The sequence below is a fragment of the Microcebus murinus genome, chromosome 4 (assembly GCF_040939455.1).
Source record: "Microcebus murinus isolate Inina chromosome 4, M.murinus_Inina_mat1.0, whole genome shotgun sequence".
Classification (NCBI taxonomy): domain Eukaryota; kingdom Metazoa; phylum Chordata; class Mammalia; order Primates; family Cheirogaleidae; genus Microcebus; species Microcebus murinus.
The window spans coordinates 99,483,205-99,503,060 of NC_134107.1; the positions used below are offsets into that span (position 1 = coordinate 99,483,205).

General features: G+C 34.7%; 1 protein-coding gene across 5 annotated transcripts in view; it reads left to right on the top strand.

The window, feature by feature from the left end:
* Positions 1–19,856, top strand: part of TBCEL (tubulin folding cofactor E like) — a 70,921-nt gene that overhangs the window by 30,101 nt on the left and 20,964 nt on the right. For all 5 annotated transcript variants that reach the window (XM_012773494.3, XM_012773498.2, XM_012773497.2 and 2 more), the window contains 3 exons: positions 550–806; positions 3,765–3,891; positions 6,616–6,732. In XM_012773494.3, the coding sequence (XP_012628948.1) occupies positions 550–806; positions 3,765–3,891; positions 6,616–6,732 (501 nt within the window). The remainder of the gene's footprint in view (positions 1–549; positions 807–3,764; positions 3,892–6,615; positions 6,733–19,856) is intronic.

Below are 19,856 nucleotides of genomic sequence, written 5' to 3' on the forward strand. Positions count from 1 at the left end.
TTGAGCTGTTGCCTTGTCTGTAAAATGGACATAATTGTATTACTTTCCAGAAATAAGAGTAAAATCTACAATGCACCTGATACAGGGTAGGGATTCAACAAATGATAGTTATAATTTCTAGTTCTAAACATCTGTTCATGTTGTTTCTGGAATTTTCTTTTATCTCCTCTCAACTTATGCAAGTCCACCCCTTCTTCAAGGCTTTGCATCCTTTTCTGATTATTCCAACTACAATTTCAGTTTCATTCCTATATAAATTACTATTATACTTATAGTCAGTACTGCTTAATTTAGTACTTAATTACTTAAGCACAGAATTAATTTAGTACTACCTTATATCATTCTCTGCTATTTCATGTACTTTAGATTTGGTCTTCCCAGGTATGTTTTGAACTTCAGGAAGACATCTTTATATTTTTTCTATGATACCAAGCAGAATGTCACATCTAGTAGGCACTTAATTATTATTTATTTATTGAATGAATGAAAATAGGTATAAAGTAGAAACCAAACTGCTTAAAACAATGAAATTTCCTTTTTTCTCTGCAGTTTGGAGGAGCTCTTCCTGTGCCTTAACGACTATGAAACAGTGTCTTGTCCTTCTATTTGCTGTCATTCTCTTAAGCTACTACATATAACAGACAATAACCTCCAAGACTGGACTGAAATACGAAAGTTAGGAGTTATGTTTCCTTCACTGGATACCCTCGTCCTGGCCAACAATCATTTGAATGCTATTGAGGAGCCTGATGATTCATTGGCCAGGTTGTTTCCTAATCTGCGATCCATCAGCCTCCACAAGTCAGGTGAGGTTCAGGCTTGTTCTCATTCTATATTCAGATTGATGTGAGCTTGTTCATGAAATATAATGAAAGTATATTTCTTTCAGTCATAGCGTTATCTTTTTATAGGATGAATTTTCATCATGACATGCAGATGCCTATTGATTGGCTAAATTTAAGTATTCATTTTCATAAATGCTCTGTTAAATATTAAGTGGCATAGCATTATATTAACAATTTATGTCTTATACATTAAAGGGGTCATGCTATGAAAAGAATGAAATGAAATTGATGAATGGGATAATAAAAGGCAGAGTAAAAAGAGTACAAAGAATTACAAACTAGACCATTTTATCAAGACTTAGTTTAAGTAATCCCAACCTGCTATGCCTTTTCAAATGCTTACTTTTCTATTATCGCTGGATAATTTATTGTCAGTTTATTGCTATCTGATCCTGTGTATCACAGGAATGAGTATATTTAGCTTATTTCCTTTTCTTTTAATTAAAAAAACTTTATTTTTTAGAGGAGTTTTAGGTTTATAGCAAAATTGAACAGAAAATACAGAGAGTTTCCATATATCCTCCATGTGTGTGTGTGTGTGTGTGTAGTCTATCTCCCCCACTATCAACATCTCACACAAATATGGTATGTTTGTACTACTTCAATCATTAAACCTATGTTGACACACTCAAAGTCCATAGTTTACCTTAGCGTTCACTCTTGGTTTTGTACATTGTGTGGATTTTGACAAAGGTGTAATGACACATATCCACCATTGAGTATTTTCAGAATAGTTTCACTGCCCTAAAATCCTCTGTGCTCCCTTTATTCATCCCCCCTAATTCTGGCAATCACTGATCTTTTTACTATCTCCGTAGTATTGCCTTTTCCAGAATGTCAACTAGTTGGAAGCATACAGTATGTATCCTTGGCTTCTTTCACATTGGCTTCTTTCATTTAAGTCCTCCATGTCTTGTCATGGCTTGAAAGCTCATTTCTTTTAGTGCTGAATAATATTCCATTTTCTGGATGTACCACAATTTATTTTATCCAGTCACCTACTTAAGGACATCTTGGTTGCTTCCAAGTTTGGACAGTTATGAATAAAGCTGATACAAACATCTATGAGCAGGTTTTTGTGTGGACATAAATTTTCAGTGCATTTGGGTAAATAACAAGGAGTGCAATTGCTAGATCATATGGTAAGACTGTGTTTCGTATTGTAAGAAACTGCCAAACTGTTTTCCAAAGTGGCTGTACCATTTTGTGTTCCCATTGGCAATGTTTGAGAGTTCCTCTTGCTCTGCATCCTCACCAGCATTTGCTATTGTCAGTGTTTTGGATTTTGGCCACTCTAATAGGTATATTGTGGTGTCTCATTGTTTTAATTTGTAATTCCCTAATGACAATGATGTTGAGCATCTTTTCATATGCCTGCTTGCCATCTGTATGTCTTCCTTGCTGAGTTGTCTGTTCAGATCTTTAGCCCACTTCCTAGTTGGGTGTATTTTTTCTTATTGTAGAGTTTTAAGAGTTCTTTTTATATTTTAGATAATAGTACTTTATTGGATGTGTCCTTTGCAAATACATTGTCCCGATCTGTGACTTTTCTTCTCATTCTTGACATTGTCTTTCACCCTTTTTCTTAAAACAACTACATAATTAAAAATAACTGTAACCTACAACTGAAAAAACATAAGCTTAGTTTACTTTACCGTAGAGGGTTATAAGGGTGGGGAATAAATTTTAGAAACCAGTATTTTGCATAAGGATGCTGTTTATTTCACAACTTGACACCCTTTTGAGCTAACTGTTCTTCCTCCTAGATGGAAATGCCATTGTAAGGGAAGAGGATGGTTGTGACTTAGGATATTTATGCACCAGAGTCCTCATAAATTGCTCCTCTGCCTTTACCTTTGCTGAAGGTTGATAGAAATAGGTGGGACCACATTGCTCTCTGAAATGGATTCAGTGTGTTACAAAATTGTCCAACTTCATTATTATAGGAATATTTTTCCTACTTGTTAAGTCGCCTGATTTAGAAGTAGAGTATTGCTTACAGCCATGGGGAGAGTTTCATTTTAGGACTAAAAATCTTAATTTGTTGAATATTCTCTTTACCCAAGGATTTAGGTTTTCTGTTTTTGTTTGTTTTTAATTTTGGATCTGTCTCCTCTGTCACCAAAACATGAGGACAGTATGAAAATGATAATACAGTTGGCCCTCCATATTTGTGGGTTCCACATTTGTGGTTCAACCAACTGTGGATCAAAAACGTTTGGAGAAAAAGGATGGTTGTGTTGGTATTGACCACATACAGACTTTTTACTTGTCATTATTTCCTAAACAATACAGTATAGCAACTATTTACATAGCATATATATAGTATTAGGTATTATAAGTAATCTAGAGATGATTTAAAGTATACAGGAGAATGTGTATAGGTTATATGCAAATAGTATGCCATTTTATACAAGGGTCTTGAGTGTCTGTGGATTTTAGTATCTGCAGAGGTCCTGGAACCAATCTTCCACAGATACCAAGGATATTTGGTTTCTGGTTCTATTGACCTTGCCTCTTTCTAGAATTAGTCAAGTAAAAATTTGAATATGACAGTATCAACTCTGATAAAAGTTACCTTCCCATGCGACCCTATTTGAATGAAATGAGTTGATCACATCATTCTTTTTTTATTTTGTAGTCATCCTGCTTATTGAAACCACCAGTTACCCCCTTTATAAGCCATTTTGATAGAGAATCAGTAAATGAGAGGATGGTGGAGAATAAAACTCTCTCACCTTGACTCTGGGACAGGAGATGGGAGAGGATGTGGGGAAATTGTTACAGTGTTGAACTGTACTCCACTCTCTAGTTTATGGTCATTTTAACATTTCAGAAATTATGAATTGAAGTAATTTTTTGCTGTGTTCTTATTTGTGTGCTTTTCTGGATTTACTTACAATATATTTCTCAAATTAGGTTTGCAGTCCTGGGAAGACATTGATAAACTAAATTCATTTCCCAAACTTGAAGAAGTGAGATTGTTAGGAATTCCTCTTCTGCAGCCATATACCACTGAGGAACGAAGGAAATTGGTAGTGGCCAGGTCTGTTGTCCTGATTCTGTTACATTCTTTTCATGGAGCCTTAATGTTTAATTAAAGGGATAACACACTATTTAGGGAGAGTGGACTATGAGTTTATGCATCTCTAGAGCAGACTGTGCTTGAAGGAGCTGCTTCTATAGCTCTAAATCCTGGATGAAAAGGAATGTAAGCAATATGAGGAAAGTGTAAAATATAATTGGGCTGCTGAGACCACTGAAATATTTTCTCACAATTCTATTGTTATGTTTTTTAAGACTTAGAATATGTGAAATCCTGTTTTGGGTCATAAAGTAAAAGTATGTATTTAGGTTATTAAGTATGAAATGTCCAATTTACTTAAGTTCTAAGTTTGACAGTTCTTGTTTTTATTGTGAAAGTACATCCTCATTCTTTCAAACTCATGTTTTGGCTTGTGATTACCTTTCACATTTTTTTAGAGCAATTTTTGTGAAACCATGGATAAGTAAAAAATTTGTGTTATTTTTGAATGACTTCCGTGGTGGAACTGGTGCAGTGCAGACAGCTTGAAATATCAGTGAAGTGTTTGGGAAGGATGTGGCTAATGAACGTACAGTACATTGTCAGTGGGTTGAGAAGTTCCGTGCTGGGGATTTTAATCTTGAAAATGAGCCACGTGGATGACCTGAGACCAAGGTGGATAATGATGAGCTGAAAGCTGTAGTAGAAGCAAATCCATCTCAACCTACATGTGAATTAGCAGCAAGGTTTGACGTTACTATTCCAACAATATTGGACCATTTGAAACAAATTGGCGAGGTAAAGAAGCTGGGTAGATGGGTTCCACGTGAATTAAATGAGTATCAGAAAAGAAATCATCTCAAAGCTTGCCTTTCTTTGCTGTCACAACATAAAGGCAAACCATTTCTATACTGTATTGTTACGTGTGATGAAAAATGGATTCTTCGATCACAAGTGTTCAGCACAATGGTTGGATAAAGACAAGTGCTGAAAAACAGTCCAAAGCGAATATTCATCACAAAAGCTAATAGTGTTTGTTTGGTGGTTCAGCACTACTATTATTCACTACAGCTTCATGAAACCTGGTCAATAGATTACAGGAGATGTCTACTGTAACCAACTGGGACAAAATGATGACGATTCTTGCACTTAAGCAGCTGAGATGGGTCAGTAGAGACTAATCCTTTTGCATGACAACACTCAATCACATGTTGTACAAACAACACTGCTCAAATGATAGAAGCTGGACTTAGAAACTCTCTGTCATCCACCATATTCACCAGACCTTGCACCAACTGACTGCCACTTCTTCCAGACTTTGGATCACTTCTTGCACAGAAAAATATTCACACCTGGAAAACACCTTTCACAATTTCATCACCACTCACTCTCCATGCTTCTTCACCGCTGGCATAAAAAAGCCAAAGATGGCAAAACTGTGTCAATAGTTTAGGTGCATACTTTGATTAATTGTACTGCTTCTTGTTTGAGATGTAATAAACTACACTTTCGATTCAAAATCAGACATTTCATGTTTAATGACGTAATACAATGGAATAATTTTTATTGTAGTTGTCCTTATTTTCTCTGTTATCATATTGATCATTTAAAATGTAAAAACCTGAAAATTGGGCTATTTCATTAGTGTAAAACTTAAAAGAGCAGCATATTTTCTTCTTGAATATAATAGATTGGCTTAAATATGACTACCATTATTGCCATCTTCTTCCTTTGACTCCCCCTGCCTTTCTCAGCCTCTGCCTACACAAACTCATAGGAATTTCCCATGAGTGTTTATTTTTGTATGAACTTTCAGAAGAAATAAGATTTTGGCTAAAATGCAAGGGCCATGGATCTATGCTTTGTTCTCTTTGTGTACTCTACATAGTGGTTTTGAAAGGGGAACAAACAGTAGGCTTTCTGGTTCCCTGAAGTATAGTGGTTCTTGAAACAGGGTATTGATCTTTGTAACCAGCTAATGCCTAGCAGATGTTTACTGCTTTGCAGTTGTTAACATACATATTAATATCTCTCTGGAGAAATAAATTTCAGCAGACTTTTAAGAAAAGAAATCTTGCTGTAGTCCTTGTACTTTATTTTCTTTACACAATTCTTTTGCGAATATAAGAAGTTAATTCCTGAATTATATAACCCATTTATACTGACAGCTGTCTAGACCTGTGCTGTTTTATATGGTAGCCGCTAGCTATGTGTGGCCCTGAGTACTTAAAATATGTCTTGTCTGAAATGAAATGTTCTGTATGGGTAAAATAGATATTAGATTCAAATACTTTACATAAATAAAAAATATAAAATAGCTCATTTGTTATTTTTAATATTGATTCCATGTTGAAATGATTATATTCTGGATATATTAGGTTAAAGAAAATATGCTATTAAAATTAATTTTATCTGTTTTATTTTTACTTTTAAAAATGTGGCTCTTAAAGAATTTAAAATTATATATGAGGCTTGTATATTTGTTTAAATGGATGCTACAATATTATTTTGAAAGGTGAGGTATAATTATGAATGGTCAATGTCACTTCTAAAAATTAAACTAGATTTTTTCAGTTCTTTCATTTTATACCATTTTTAGTTCATGTCAGTAGTTGCACATGAGCAGAACTACATCCATTGTGTCCTTTCAAAACAGTAAGACTGAGTGTCAAACCAATTATTTTCTTTCTAAAGCTAAACATTTTTAGTATCTTAAAACGTCTTTATTTTGGTTTTAACTTATAGATTGCCATCAGTTTCCAAACTTAATGGCAGTGTTGTTACCGATGGTGAACGAGAAGATTCTGAGAGATTTTTTATTCGTTACTATGTGGATGTTCCACAGGAAGAGGTGCCATTCAGGTAAAAAACTCCTCATCACCTTAGCAAAACTCTTTGGAGAGTGTTAAGGCAACTTAAGAACTATTCTTTTAGAGCAAAATCTAATAATTTATTATTGAATTCTTCTTAGAGGACTTTGGTAATAGATTTTAAACAAAGAAAGAAACACAAAAGCTCTATCGTACCTTATTTTCCATGGTGTATTTCTTTTAGCCTTGCCACATGTATTAAGAATGATTAGGTGAGTGTTTAATTCCAATGGTTCCCACTGCATACTCCATACTCTTGATTCCTTTTTGATCCTCTTCTATGGGGACACATTTTTATCTGTCCCCAAAATTAATCTTTTCTTGCATGTTACATCTGCTTTCAGGATATACTAAGTTCTTCTGTTCGGAAGATTTGGCAAATATGCAGTAGGTTCACAGAATATAGGGGGAAAAAACTGGAAGATAGATTCTTGATGAAATATTAAAGAAATTAAGATGGTTGAGTTTGAAGAGAAAGGCTGAGGGCTAAATTAGTAATTATCTTAAGTATATAAAGTATTAATATATAAATATATAGAGAGAGAGAGTTTGGTAAGGACCAACTACCTTTAACACTCTGTAAATATAAAAGGAAATGTAGCAAGTATGATATAGGCAAATATAAAAAAAATACCTCCAAAGCAGGTTTCTAGGTGTTGGTAGCTAGAATTAGTTACCAGAAAAGTTATATGCTTTCTTTCCTTAATGACTTTAAGAATAATATGAATATCCATTTGATGGGAGGAATTTCACACAAATAGGATACTGAAGTTAGGGCTGAATGTGGATCAGATTAGTTGGTCCTTTGGTTACATATGTTTGTGATTCTAACTCATTCTTATTGAACATACTTATTTTTTCCCCAAAGTTTTCTATTATTTATAGACTTTAAGGGGGTTGATATTCTATTAGGCTCAACCTATGTAAAAAGACTGCTGTATAAAAGGACTTTGTGGTAGTAGTAGTAGTGTTTTAAAGCCTAAGCATTTAACAATATTAGACAAATTAAGTAAAGATTTTGAAGATAACCTTTAGAAATTAAGAATAGCCAGCTAGTGGAAAATAGATACTACTATATTGTTTAATACAACTTAGATATATTAGGTTAAACTATATGAAATGTTTTTTAGGTAAAAAATGATCTAGGATCTATAGTTTCCTTTGGTTTAGTCTGACATATTAGTAGAAGAAGTAAATGTTAGGCTTTGATCATAAATCTGTCATTACAGTTTACTTCTATTCTGCTACAGGAAGCTTTTGTGTAGGTGTGTATACACCCACACATATATACAGATACATATGTACGTATATACACAAAGCGATATATATATATATATACACACACAGTCATACATTGCTTAATGACAAAGATATATTCTAAGAAATCCATTGTCAGCCAATTTTTTTCATTGTGTGAACATGCCAGAGTGCACTTACACAAACCTAGATGGCACAGCCTACCACACACCTAGGCTATACGGTATGTCGTATTGCCCCTAGGCTACACACCTGTACAGCATGTTACTGTACTGAATACTGTAGACAATTATAACATAATGGTGAGTATTTGTGTGTCTAAACTCATCTAAACATAGAAAAGGTACAGTAAAGATACAGTAAAAAGATAAAAAGTCATACAGCTATCTAGGTCACTTACCATGAATGGAGCTTACAGGACTGGAATTCACTCTGGGTGAGTGAGTGGTGAGTGAATGTGAAGGCTTAGCTCTAGGACATTACTGTATACTACGGTAGACTTTATAATCACTGTTCACTTAGGCTACACTAAATTTATAAAAAAATTTCTTCAATAATAAATTAGCTTATAACTTTTGCATTTTATGAACTTTTAATGTTTTTTTAACTTTTTCATGATAATATTTAGCTTAAAGCACAAACACATTATAAAGCAGCACAAAAATATTTTCTTTATATCCTTTTCTATAAGATTTTTTAATTTTTAATTTTTTTTTACTTTTTGAACATTTTTTGTTAAAAACAAAGCCACAGACAATACAAAGGGTGAGATCATTGGACTTTTGATGTTCCCAGGACTGCTGAAAATAATCTGTCACTGACCTTTCTTTTCTATTTAAAAAGTATTTATTAAGTATTTCCATGTGGCAAACACTGTTCTAGGTGTAGTTAAAGTGAACAAAGTTCTTACTTTTATGGAGCTCATGTTCTAATGGGATCTCTCACTGACCTTTATTCATTCCCTAAGAGTCAAAAATCTACAAACTAACTGATTGGCAGTGTTTAGGATGTGTAGTCACACTGTCCCAAGACATAGGGGGAGGGATTATCTGCTCTATTTTAGCTACCGTAGTGAGAGGTAAAATCTTGTTTCCTCTACCTTGGGACTTCCCCCAGATAGGAACAATTCAGCAAAAATAACATGTATTACTGTCTGCCAGTGGGATTCCTCAACATCTCTGTGTACCTTTTCCTCATGGTTATTAAAAAAAAAAAAAAAATTCTTACCTGTCTTAATGCATTCCGTGTACCAATGAAAATATATTCCTTGATCCTGAAATGAGATAGCCCAGTTCTTATAAATTACTGCATCTATTTTCAAGTCTTAGATCATTGGGTGGTATCCATGTCCTCTTTATTTCTGTATCTTTAATCCTATTGATTCAGTTGTAAAGTTAACCACCCCAGCATATACTCTTTATAAAATAATGGGAAAAATAGAGAAGAAAGAAAAGGAAAGCTACTTCTGGGTTACTCTAGGTTTCATCTACACTCATATATTACCCCTACTATATTTTACCTTTAAAGGACAGTCAAAATTGTTTATTTTGCCTGATAATTAAACTCTTTATTTGAAGGCTTGTGTGTATGATTTTTCCTAGCGATTTGTAGAACTTAAAGTGAGTAGTTGGAAGTCTCAACTTCCAATTGAAATAATTGTTGTAGTACTAGTGGAGACATTCCACTCTTGGATTCTAAAGCCTCTAAACCTAGGAATATGAAATAACAGTTTTGCAAGTTGGTCACATAATCATGAGATGTATTATGTCTTTCAATTTCACCTTGAGTTTGCAGACCTATCTATTCTAAGGAATAACTGGCATCACTTTTGTTCTTCAAAACGCATACTTCCTGAAGAGTTAAATGGGGATATGATATGTAATCATGATAAAGTTTTTAGTGGTGCTACTGTCTTTCTGGTTCCTTTTCAGGGAAGTGGTATTGCTTTTGGTTTAATGTTTTGGTTTGTTTTTGAGGCAGAGTCTCCCTTTGTTGCCCAGGCTAGAGTGAGTGCCGTGGTATCAGCCTAGCTCACAGCAACCTCAAACTCCTGGGCTCAAGCAATCCTTCTGCCTCAGCCTCCCGAGTAGCCGGGACTACAGGCATGCACCACCATGCCCAGCTAATTTTTTTTCTATATATATTAGTTGGCCAATTAATTTCTTTCTATTTATAGTAGAGGCAGGGTCTCACTCTTGCTCAGGCTGGTTTCAAACTCCTGACCTTGAGCAATCACCTGCCTCGGCCTCCCAGAGTGCTAAGATTACAGGAGTGAGCCACTGCGCTCGGCCAATGTTTTGGTTAAAAGGAGCTATTGACTACCTATTTATTCTAATCCTAAAGACTCCATGATCAATTAGCTACTACAAAATATTCCCACAGTCAGACTATTTTAATTACCATTCCGGCCTTGCTGCCTATTTATGTAATTATGCCTACTTTACCACATACTAGTTAAATGCCACTGTGTGGTCTCTTCCATTCTTCTTGAAATTGAAATGAGCAACCTGATTTCAGTGTCTTCTACCTGCATCTCTGGCCTATAAAGTGTTTTCAAACATATAAGTCCTCTGTTTGCTCATGTATTTTGAAGTCCTTGGAGTAGAAAGTGTCTTCTTGGTTCTTTTAGGATTCATAGGTGGAGAATAGGTGGAGGACATAGGTAACACAATAATTTCCATTATTCTTGTGTCCTGAAGTTTTTGAGTTCCTCCTTCTAAATCATCCCAAAGAACACGTGGGATCTCAACTTCCTTTAGCATAGAACATCACTGAATCCAGTTTTTAGTAAACCAACTAGACAAGCATTTACTGCCATTCCCCACCACTGAAGATAGCTTTTGAATTCAGAATCTTTGATAAGTGTACCCATGTTAATAAAGCTAGATCTAAAATTGCTTTTCATTCCTGGGCCTGATATACTCAGAATCTATTCCTATGGTTATTTTCTATAAGTTTGTCCATGTAAGTGACTAAAGTCTTGTAATTCTTTTGGTGTTTTTGTAATTCATCCCACAGAGCATACTGTTATCTGATGCTTGTGGAGAAAGATGTATGTGTGGAAAGGTGAAGCAAATGGGAAACTAGCTTACTCTTAGAAGGGAATTCCTTCAGGAAGGGATTTCTCCCTTTTCAAGAAGGCAAGGGAAGAAGGGCTCCCCAGCTAGCAAGGGGACCTAAGTGAGAATTAGGACACTTGCACTCAGCTCCTCAGAATCCTCCCATATACCTCCATTCCAGCCCTCATTCTCTCCTTTCTAGTCAATGTACCAACTTTGATATAGTAGTCTCAATATGGATGCAAATTTAACTGACTTGCAATTTAGCAACCTGGAGCATCAAACCGGTCCATTTTTTTTTATGGTCACCTCAGCTCTATTATAAAGAGAAAAAAAATCCTTTTCTTAACAGTACTGGGTTTCAGTCTGTGCCTTGAGCCTAGTTTGTAGGGATTTGACTTTAATATTCTCTTTATTTAAGCTGTCTTCTACCCTTAGGATACAGATGCTCTACCTTATGGTCTTGAATTCTTTATGCCTTGCATATTGTTCTATTCTCGATAGCACTTTCTCAATCATGTAGAGCATTCCACATGACCACAAGTGCTAATTAGTTACTTCAGTACTCCATGTCAAGGACTTACAGACTCCCTTCCATGAACACTAACATGATATTCACTGGCCCTTTCCAGGCCAAAAACCAATCCCAAATTGCCCTTGATTACCTGAGGGACTATTGCCTATAATTCACTCCCTGGTACCAATTTCTTTGTGCAAACAACAGAAATCAACTTTGGCCAACTTAAGTAAGGTAGTAAGTTTGTAAAAGAGTAATGTGTAATGTGTAGCTTGCAGAATTGACAAGAAGGTTAAAGAATTAGGCTTGGGGCAGGATTAATGGGAAGCAAGTCACAACCAAGATGTCTGTCTTTCACTGTATAGACAATATGCTCCTTATACTGATCATTGGACAGTCATCAGTAAGCTGTCCTCAGACACTTACAGCCATGCTTTGCCTTCTTAACTCCTCTGTATCTGCTGTGAATATTCTCTGTTGGACCTTGTGTCTTTGCTTACCCCTTAAGATTTAAAATTCCACTTATAGTTACACAGGGTTATGTCACCTTCACATGTTCTAGACTCTAAGGAGTAGAGAAAGTGAATAGCTGTTCCTGTCCAGTTTCTGTAGTGGGAAGTGGTTCCTGCTTCTTATGTCTCTTTGGTTTTTTGCCAGTCAAAAGGGCATTCACATGCTGGAAAGCCATAGTTGACATACATCCATTATAATACCTGTTCCCTAATAGTATTTCATACAAGTAGCCTGGTAGAATTATCCATTTACTCATCAAATATTTAATATCTTTTGAGCTCATATGCCAGGAACTGTGTTAGGCACTTATAAAGGAATTATAGCATTCATGCTGATGGCAAGAGGGAATGATGGATAAGAACAGAGGAATTTGTTTAAAATGCATTTGTTATGAATTAGGAATAGCAATATATAAATGAGAGTATTAGTATAATACTCTATTATTATTTTTTGTCTTCCAAATTATATGCATAACCTCTTCCTAAGATAATAATAATGAATAGCATAGTGCATAGTTAATAAAAGGTAGAAATTTGACCATCTAGATAATTCAGTGTTTCATACAGAGTCACATTTGAATTTTAGTTTCCAGGTAGCATGGAGGTATCCATTTATTTTGGAGAAAATATTCCTTTTCATTTAGCCATGAATTTTTTTTTTATCAGTGTTAAACCTGATTTTCCTCTAAATTCTTAACTTCTGCAAAAGCCTTTACTTAATTTGGTTCCCTGAGCTTTTCTTCCTCCTTTCATTTTCCTCTCTTTTGTCAGTTAATCATGAAATAGCTCTACTCAATTTAGACGTAAGTAAGAAAAGTTACCCAAAATGTCTTTTAGGGCATGTATAAAGAGCAGTATGATTAGCTGAATGTCCTTTATGGTAGCACAGTTATTTTGTGAATCAGTTGGATTATTCACACACATCTGTTTCCATGTGATTAGTTGTTTTGGCAATAGAACACTTTAAAGATGATCCAGAGATTTCCATACTCTGTTTTCCTATCCCAGGGTAAAATGCAAGCTCTAGTTATCTGAATCATTTGAATTCTTTATGATGAAAAGAATAAAATGTTCAGGGGACTGAAGGGAGACATACTTATTAAGAGCTTATAATTTCTTACAGGTGCTCAATTATTGTTTTTTTATGTCCTTCTACTGATAGGTGGAGCTGAAAGTTTAGCCTCTCTACTATAGCTGCTTATGGTAATGGACTAAGACCAAAAACTGAGCAATCAGCCATATGTTTCATGTTTATTTACTTTGTGAAACAACAGAAGATGGAAAATCTGTTTTCTGATTCCTGGCCTTTGAACATTATAGTGTTTGCTATTCTAATCAGTAGAGTCTTTCTTTTAAAGCCTTCATCTGTGCCCTGTCTCTTAGTGGCTTGTGTAGCAGTGGTGTGCTAGTTCAGAATAAGTTCAGTGTGTGCTGCAGGTGATTGAAAAGATGTCCTCACTGGGCTGCTCATATTTCAATTATTAGACTGTCATGCCTTACCAGGAGAACTTCTAGGAAATAACTCTAGATTCTAGCTGGTTTTCAAAGGACAGTTTATTTACCGAATACCTACTAAGAACCAAGAGACACTGCCAGAAGCTGGAGATAAAGAGACAAAAAAAGTAGTGTTCACTCTCAAGAAGCTTGTCATGTGAGCTGAGATAGAGATTCCTTTGCTGGGTCCTCTTCATGTTCCCAACCTCTAAAAATAGTTACCCCAGGGCTTAGTTTTTAAACCTCTTCTCTTCTGTACTCATCCCCTACAGACTTTTAGCCAGTCCTGTGGCTTTAAATGACTTCTGTATTCTAATAACTGCCAAAGTTTATACCTCCAGCTATGATCTGCTGCTTAATTCTAGACTAGTGTTTCCAATTGCCTACTTGATAGCTCCATCTGGATGTTTAAACCTAATGTGTCGAAAACTAAACTTCTGATACCCTTTCTTCTTCCTTACTCCACTCTTCTTTCCCCACCCTATCTGCTCCTCTGCACATTTTCCTCCATTTTTCTGTTCCCTTAATTGAAGTCATCCTTGATTTCTTTCTCCCACACCCTACATCTAGTCCATTTGGGTTTTTGTTCTCTTGCCAGAAAATAGGTATAGAATCTGACTATTTCTTACCATTCATTCTAGTCCAAGCATTCATTATCTCTTACCTGCATTATTGTAGTAGCCTACTAACCAGTCTCCCTAATCCATCCTTGCTCCCTATAGCCTATGCTCCACATAGCAGCCAGTTTATAAGAACTTAAGTTTATAAAAATAAAAAAACCTTCCTGCTGTTTCTCAGACATACCAAGCACACTCCCACCTCAGGCCTTTGTACTTTTTTCCCCTATGTGGAATGCACCAGGTTATCTGCTTGACTCTCTCCCTATCTGACACCTTATCAGAGATTCCTTCTCTGCCTACCCTATCTAAAATATTATACCTCTGTCTCCTATAATTCTCTTAACCTGCTTTTGTTTTCTTGTCTTTTATTAACACATGACATATGATGCATTTCTTGTATATTGTCAGTCTCCCCTCACTGTTCTGTAAGCTCTGTAGAAGTAGGGACTTCTTCTGTTTTGTACTTTGCTATCTCCCCAGTGCTTAGAGCAGGGCCTGATAGTATAGCAGTTCAGTAAGATGATTGAATTTATGCTCTGAGACCTTGAAGGAGGAGGACTTAGGTTTGCTGGAAGAGGTACTTTCCTAAAAAATGATTGAGTTGATTTGGTGAAGGTGATGGAAGGACAGGTGTGAGTACATGAGAAGTAAAGACACAGAGATATGAAGTCTTTATGTGTAGTGAACTACTACAGTTTGATATGACTTGTGACAAATAGTAAGTGGCAAGTAATGGCAGATTTTGCTGGGGGGAAGGGAGGAGCCAGAGTAGGCCACTGTAGACTTTGCTGGGAGATTACGGCTTTTTCTTATATAGGGCAATGGGAAATCATTGAAAGGTTTCAATGGGGGATTTACCTGAGCAGATTTTGATTTGTGTTTAGAAGGAGAAGCTGACCGAGATCCAGAGACCAGATTAATAACTGAGACTTTAGTAAAGGAGGACATGGTTGCTTGTGTCTTTTTAGGGAGGTGCATATATTAAGACTGAATCTCACTATAGAATTTGAAGTGGTCCACAGAATACACATTGTGAAATTCTACTTGCTTTTCTGATATTGATAGCCCTGCTTTCTCTAGGGATATATAAATATCATTAGAGGGAAAGAAACCTCCATGTTTCTGGATCTGGTACATTTTAAAGTGTACACGTTTATTATTTTTGCCTTGCCCTTTGTCAGATGTCTGTCTACCTTGCCTGTTTTCATCAGTTTTTCCTTTATTTTATGTTTACTTTATCTATTTCCTCTGAGAGAGGGAATTTAAATGGCTTCTTTAGTACTTAACTAATACACAGTTCTCCTCTGTTTAATTTTAAAGAGAGAGAAAGACAAAAAAAGAAAAAACATGCAGCTTTTAGAAAGCAACATATCATTTATCTTTTTCGGACTCAATGATTTCTTTTTGTTTTTGAGGACAGTGAGGGCAGTAAATGTATTGATTTGGGGTGTCTCTTTTTCCAGACTTTAAAATTTTGCTTTTCATAAAGAGGACTTATAAGAGGCATTATCTGCAGTGGATAATTATTTGATGGAAGGAGGAAATGCTATTGTCAGAGACAGAGTGGCAAAGCCAGAAGTAGGTTTTCTTGAAAGCTTTTTCTTTGCCTTTTCTTCACTTTGGCCCCTCACATTCTGTTTGTCCCAAATAATCCCTAAACTATGTCCTGGTAAATCCTCTGTGGTGTCAAGGATTATATTAGGAATTCTTCAGATGCTGATTTGATTGTCATTAGCAGTATGCTTTTTAAAATATGGAGAGTATGTTTTTTCCTGCTCAGGACTAATGGCTTTTCTAAATAGAGCTGATTGTATCTCCGTGCTATTGTGAGAGCAAGGCAGCAGCCTGTATTTGGACACCACCTCAATGAAGGCTTATTTTGTCTTGGATGCTGGAGAAATCCTAGTGCGCTGTGTCCGTTACCTCATATTCCTTCCAGACAGAGGACCTGCTGTTGTGAAGGAACATTTCTATACTGGACATAAGTCTCCTGGGGTTCTCCATATTGCCAGGCTCCATCATCTTCTGACAAGGGCCGTGACACAGCACTCCTCATATTCAGCTGGGAGTCTAATGGGAAACAAAAGAGGCATTCTCCTTGGTACACCGTGGAGAGCCTCTGAAATGTTAGCTTTCCCTGTTGCTTACAGCCTTTGTCATTCCAATTACCTTGGACTTTATTTTGACTTCTTGCCACTTTCCCAGCCCAGCAGAAGATAGGCTACCTTCCTAATCTTGATTGGAGTTACATGCGAGTATTTGAATATACCTGCAAAGGAAATACCCCCAAATCATAGTCTTGGGGGAAATTATCTTTGGTGTCTGAACTTTTGTTTTGGCCAAGGCAGAAGGCCAGTTTAATCTTTTTTGGTTTTGTTTGCTTTTTAGAATTAAAAAAATACCAAAAATAATAAATAAAGGTCATGTTCACACAGTTCAGAACTAATGATAGTTAATTTTTTTTTTATTTTAGCATACTATGGGGGTGATAATGTTTTACTCTGAGTTTAGTTTTTAATTAAAAGGAAATAATATAACAGAGGCAAAAAAAAATACCTTTTTAAAACTCTCAGTCATATTCCTTACTCCAAGAAGTAACCACTGGCAAAAATTTGATGTGTATCATTGATGTTATTTTATATTTCCACTAAAATATAAAATAATATTTTTAATTCTTTTTCAATATCAGTTACAGTTTCTTTTCTCAGACTGTGGCTTTTCAATCCAGTCTTTTTACTTTGTATTTTGTTGAAAAGAAGTTCAAAATTTTAATATCAAGCTTATTAATCCTTTATGGTTTATTCTTATTGCCTCTTTTTTAAGGAATCTTTTCTTTCCAACCATCACTTAAGATAATCTTCTAATTTTTTTCTAAAGATGTTTTCACATTTATGACTTTGATCTACCTAGAATTTATTTTTGTGTATAGTTTCTTTCTTTCATCTTTTTTAAAAAACTAATCTCATAACAGATTATTGTGTATAGTTTCAAAGAGAAATCTGAGGTCCTCCCCCCACCTTCTGCCTTGTATGGATAATTTGTATTTACTGTTGATCTGTAATGCCACCTCTAACATATGTCTTTTTTTTTTGTATGCATGATTTATATGCAGGACCCCTTTCTGTTCCATTCATGCATTTGTCCATCCTTGTGCCCATTACAGCATTGCTAAATTACATTTCTAAATTATTTTATATTGTCTTAATTCCCAATAACGGTAAATTACTCCACCTTATTGTTACTTTTCAGATTATTTAAGTTATTATAAGCCCCTTTCTCTTCCATGTGAATTTTAGGATCAGCTTATAAATTCTATAAAAATTCTATTGTAATTTGGATTCTGATTACATTAAATTTTATTGACTTATTCAGGAAGGATTGACATGCTATTATATCTTATCTGTGAACATAGAATATCTTTCCATTTAATTCAGAACATTTTTAATTCTTTCAGTAACGTCTTCTAATTTGCTCACAATTTTCTTGCACATCTTTGTTAAACTTATTTGTGGATGTCTTAAACATTTTGTTGCTATTTTAAATATAATCTTTTTTTTTCTGTCACTGCTTATACTGGGTTATTGTTGCTGTATAGGAATGCCATTGATTTTGTATGATGATCATGTATCCATCAGTCTTACTTACATATAGGTTAGTTAACCTTTACTTTCTTTTGCATTTCTAGGTAGACTGGCATTTCTACAAATAATTTTTATACCTCTTCTTTCTTTTTCTTAGATACGATCTCCAGTATAATATTAAAAATGAACTTTAAAGAGGCCATCTTTATCTTGTTCCTTACTTTACAGGGAATACTTCTAAAGTTTCAACATATAGTATTTTGATATGAAGTATGACTTTTGCTGTAGATTTTTGATAGATTCTCTTTATCAGGTTAAGATAGTTTCTGTTTTTCTAAGAGTTTCTTTCATTATGAATGAACATTGAATTTTATAGAATGTTCTTTTTGTATTCAGATGAGCATGTTTTCTTCTATTAATCTAAATTTTAATAATACATTTTCAGCTGTTGAACCATCTTTGTATTCCTGGTATATTCAATTTGGTTGTGAAATAATAAATTTTTTTTAAGCATATAGAATTTAATTTTATAATATTATTTGTGGTGCTTTCATCTATATTTATGTAAAATTGATGTATAATTTTCTACTGTTCTTTTCTGGTTTATGAAGGTTGTATTTCCTTCATAAAATGAATTGAGTTGATAATTTCATATTTTTCTATTAACTGTTTCATTTTTCTTTAAATTTTTATAGTCATTGATAGCATATGATTTGGGGGTAGTTTTTAAATTATTTTATTGTATTTAATTTTCATTTGGATGGGTAATACTTCCACATGGAGCCTGATTGAAAATTTTAAAAAGAGTGCATACCAAAAGTAAGTCTTCTTCCCACTTGTATCCTTGGCAGCTACTCAGGTGTTTGGTCCCCAGGCAACTATTGATGCAAGTTTCTTGTTATAGCTCCCATTGCTATTCAGTATGTAATTTTTGTATACAAATTATCACGAAACAGTGCACTCTGTACAATATCTTGCCTTTGTCATTTAACAGTAGATCTTCAATCATTCCATACTGAGAGATCCTTGTGATTTAAAAAATATACTATATTAATGTTCATATCTTTTTTTATTCCTAATGTTTATTTCTGCTTTTCCCTTTTTTCTTGATTGGTCTTGTTAGTAATTATCTTTTAGTAATGTCCTTTGTTTAAAGTCAAGTTTACTGAAATATAATTGTTACAGAGTAAATTTTACCATTTTTAGTGTACATTCCTTAATTTTGACAACACTATAGTAATGTAGCCACCAATATAATCAGAATATAGAATAGTTCCTTCATCCAAAATAAATCTCATATTCTTCAACCCTTCTCCCTGACTCCTTCCCTCTGGTGATCACTGATCTGTTTTCTGTCCCTATAGTTTTGACTTTTCCAGAATATCCAATAAATGGATCATATAGCATTTTTTAATTGAAATTTTTATTGAGATAATTATGGATTCATATGCACTTGTCAAAAATAATAGGGTGAGATCCCATGTATTCTTTACCTAGTTTCCCTCAATTTTTACATTTTACAGAACTATGGTACAGTATCACAACCAGGATCATAATGTTGATGTAGTCTGCTGATTGTATTCAGATTTCTCTAACTTGTGCTCGTTTGTGTATGTGTGTATTTTACTTCTATGTATTTTATTGCATGTGTAGGTTCATATAACTAAGGTTTGTTTAACCATCTGAAGGGCATCTGAAGAGCATCTGGATTGATTCCAGTTTTTGGTTTTTACATATAAGATAAACATATAAAATTCTATAAACATTGATGTACAGGTTTTTGTGTGAACATTAGTTTTTGTTCCTCTCGGTTAATTGCCCCAGAGTATAATTCCTGGGTCACATGGTTATTGCATGTATAATTTTATATGAAACTACCAAACTGCTTTCCAGAAGAGCTGTACCATTTTACATTCCCACCAGCGATGGGTGCATGATCCGTCAGTGATCTGGTTCTCTCTGCATCCTTGCCAGAATTTGGTATTGTCACTATTATTTTATTGTAGCCATTGTGATAGGTTTGTAATGATATCTCATTGTGATTTTCACTTCATTTTCCTGATAGCTAAAGATGTT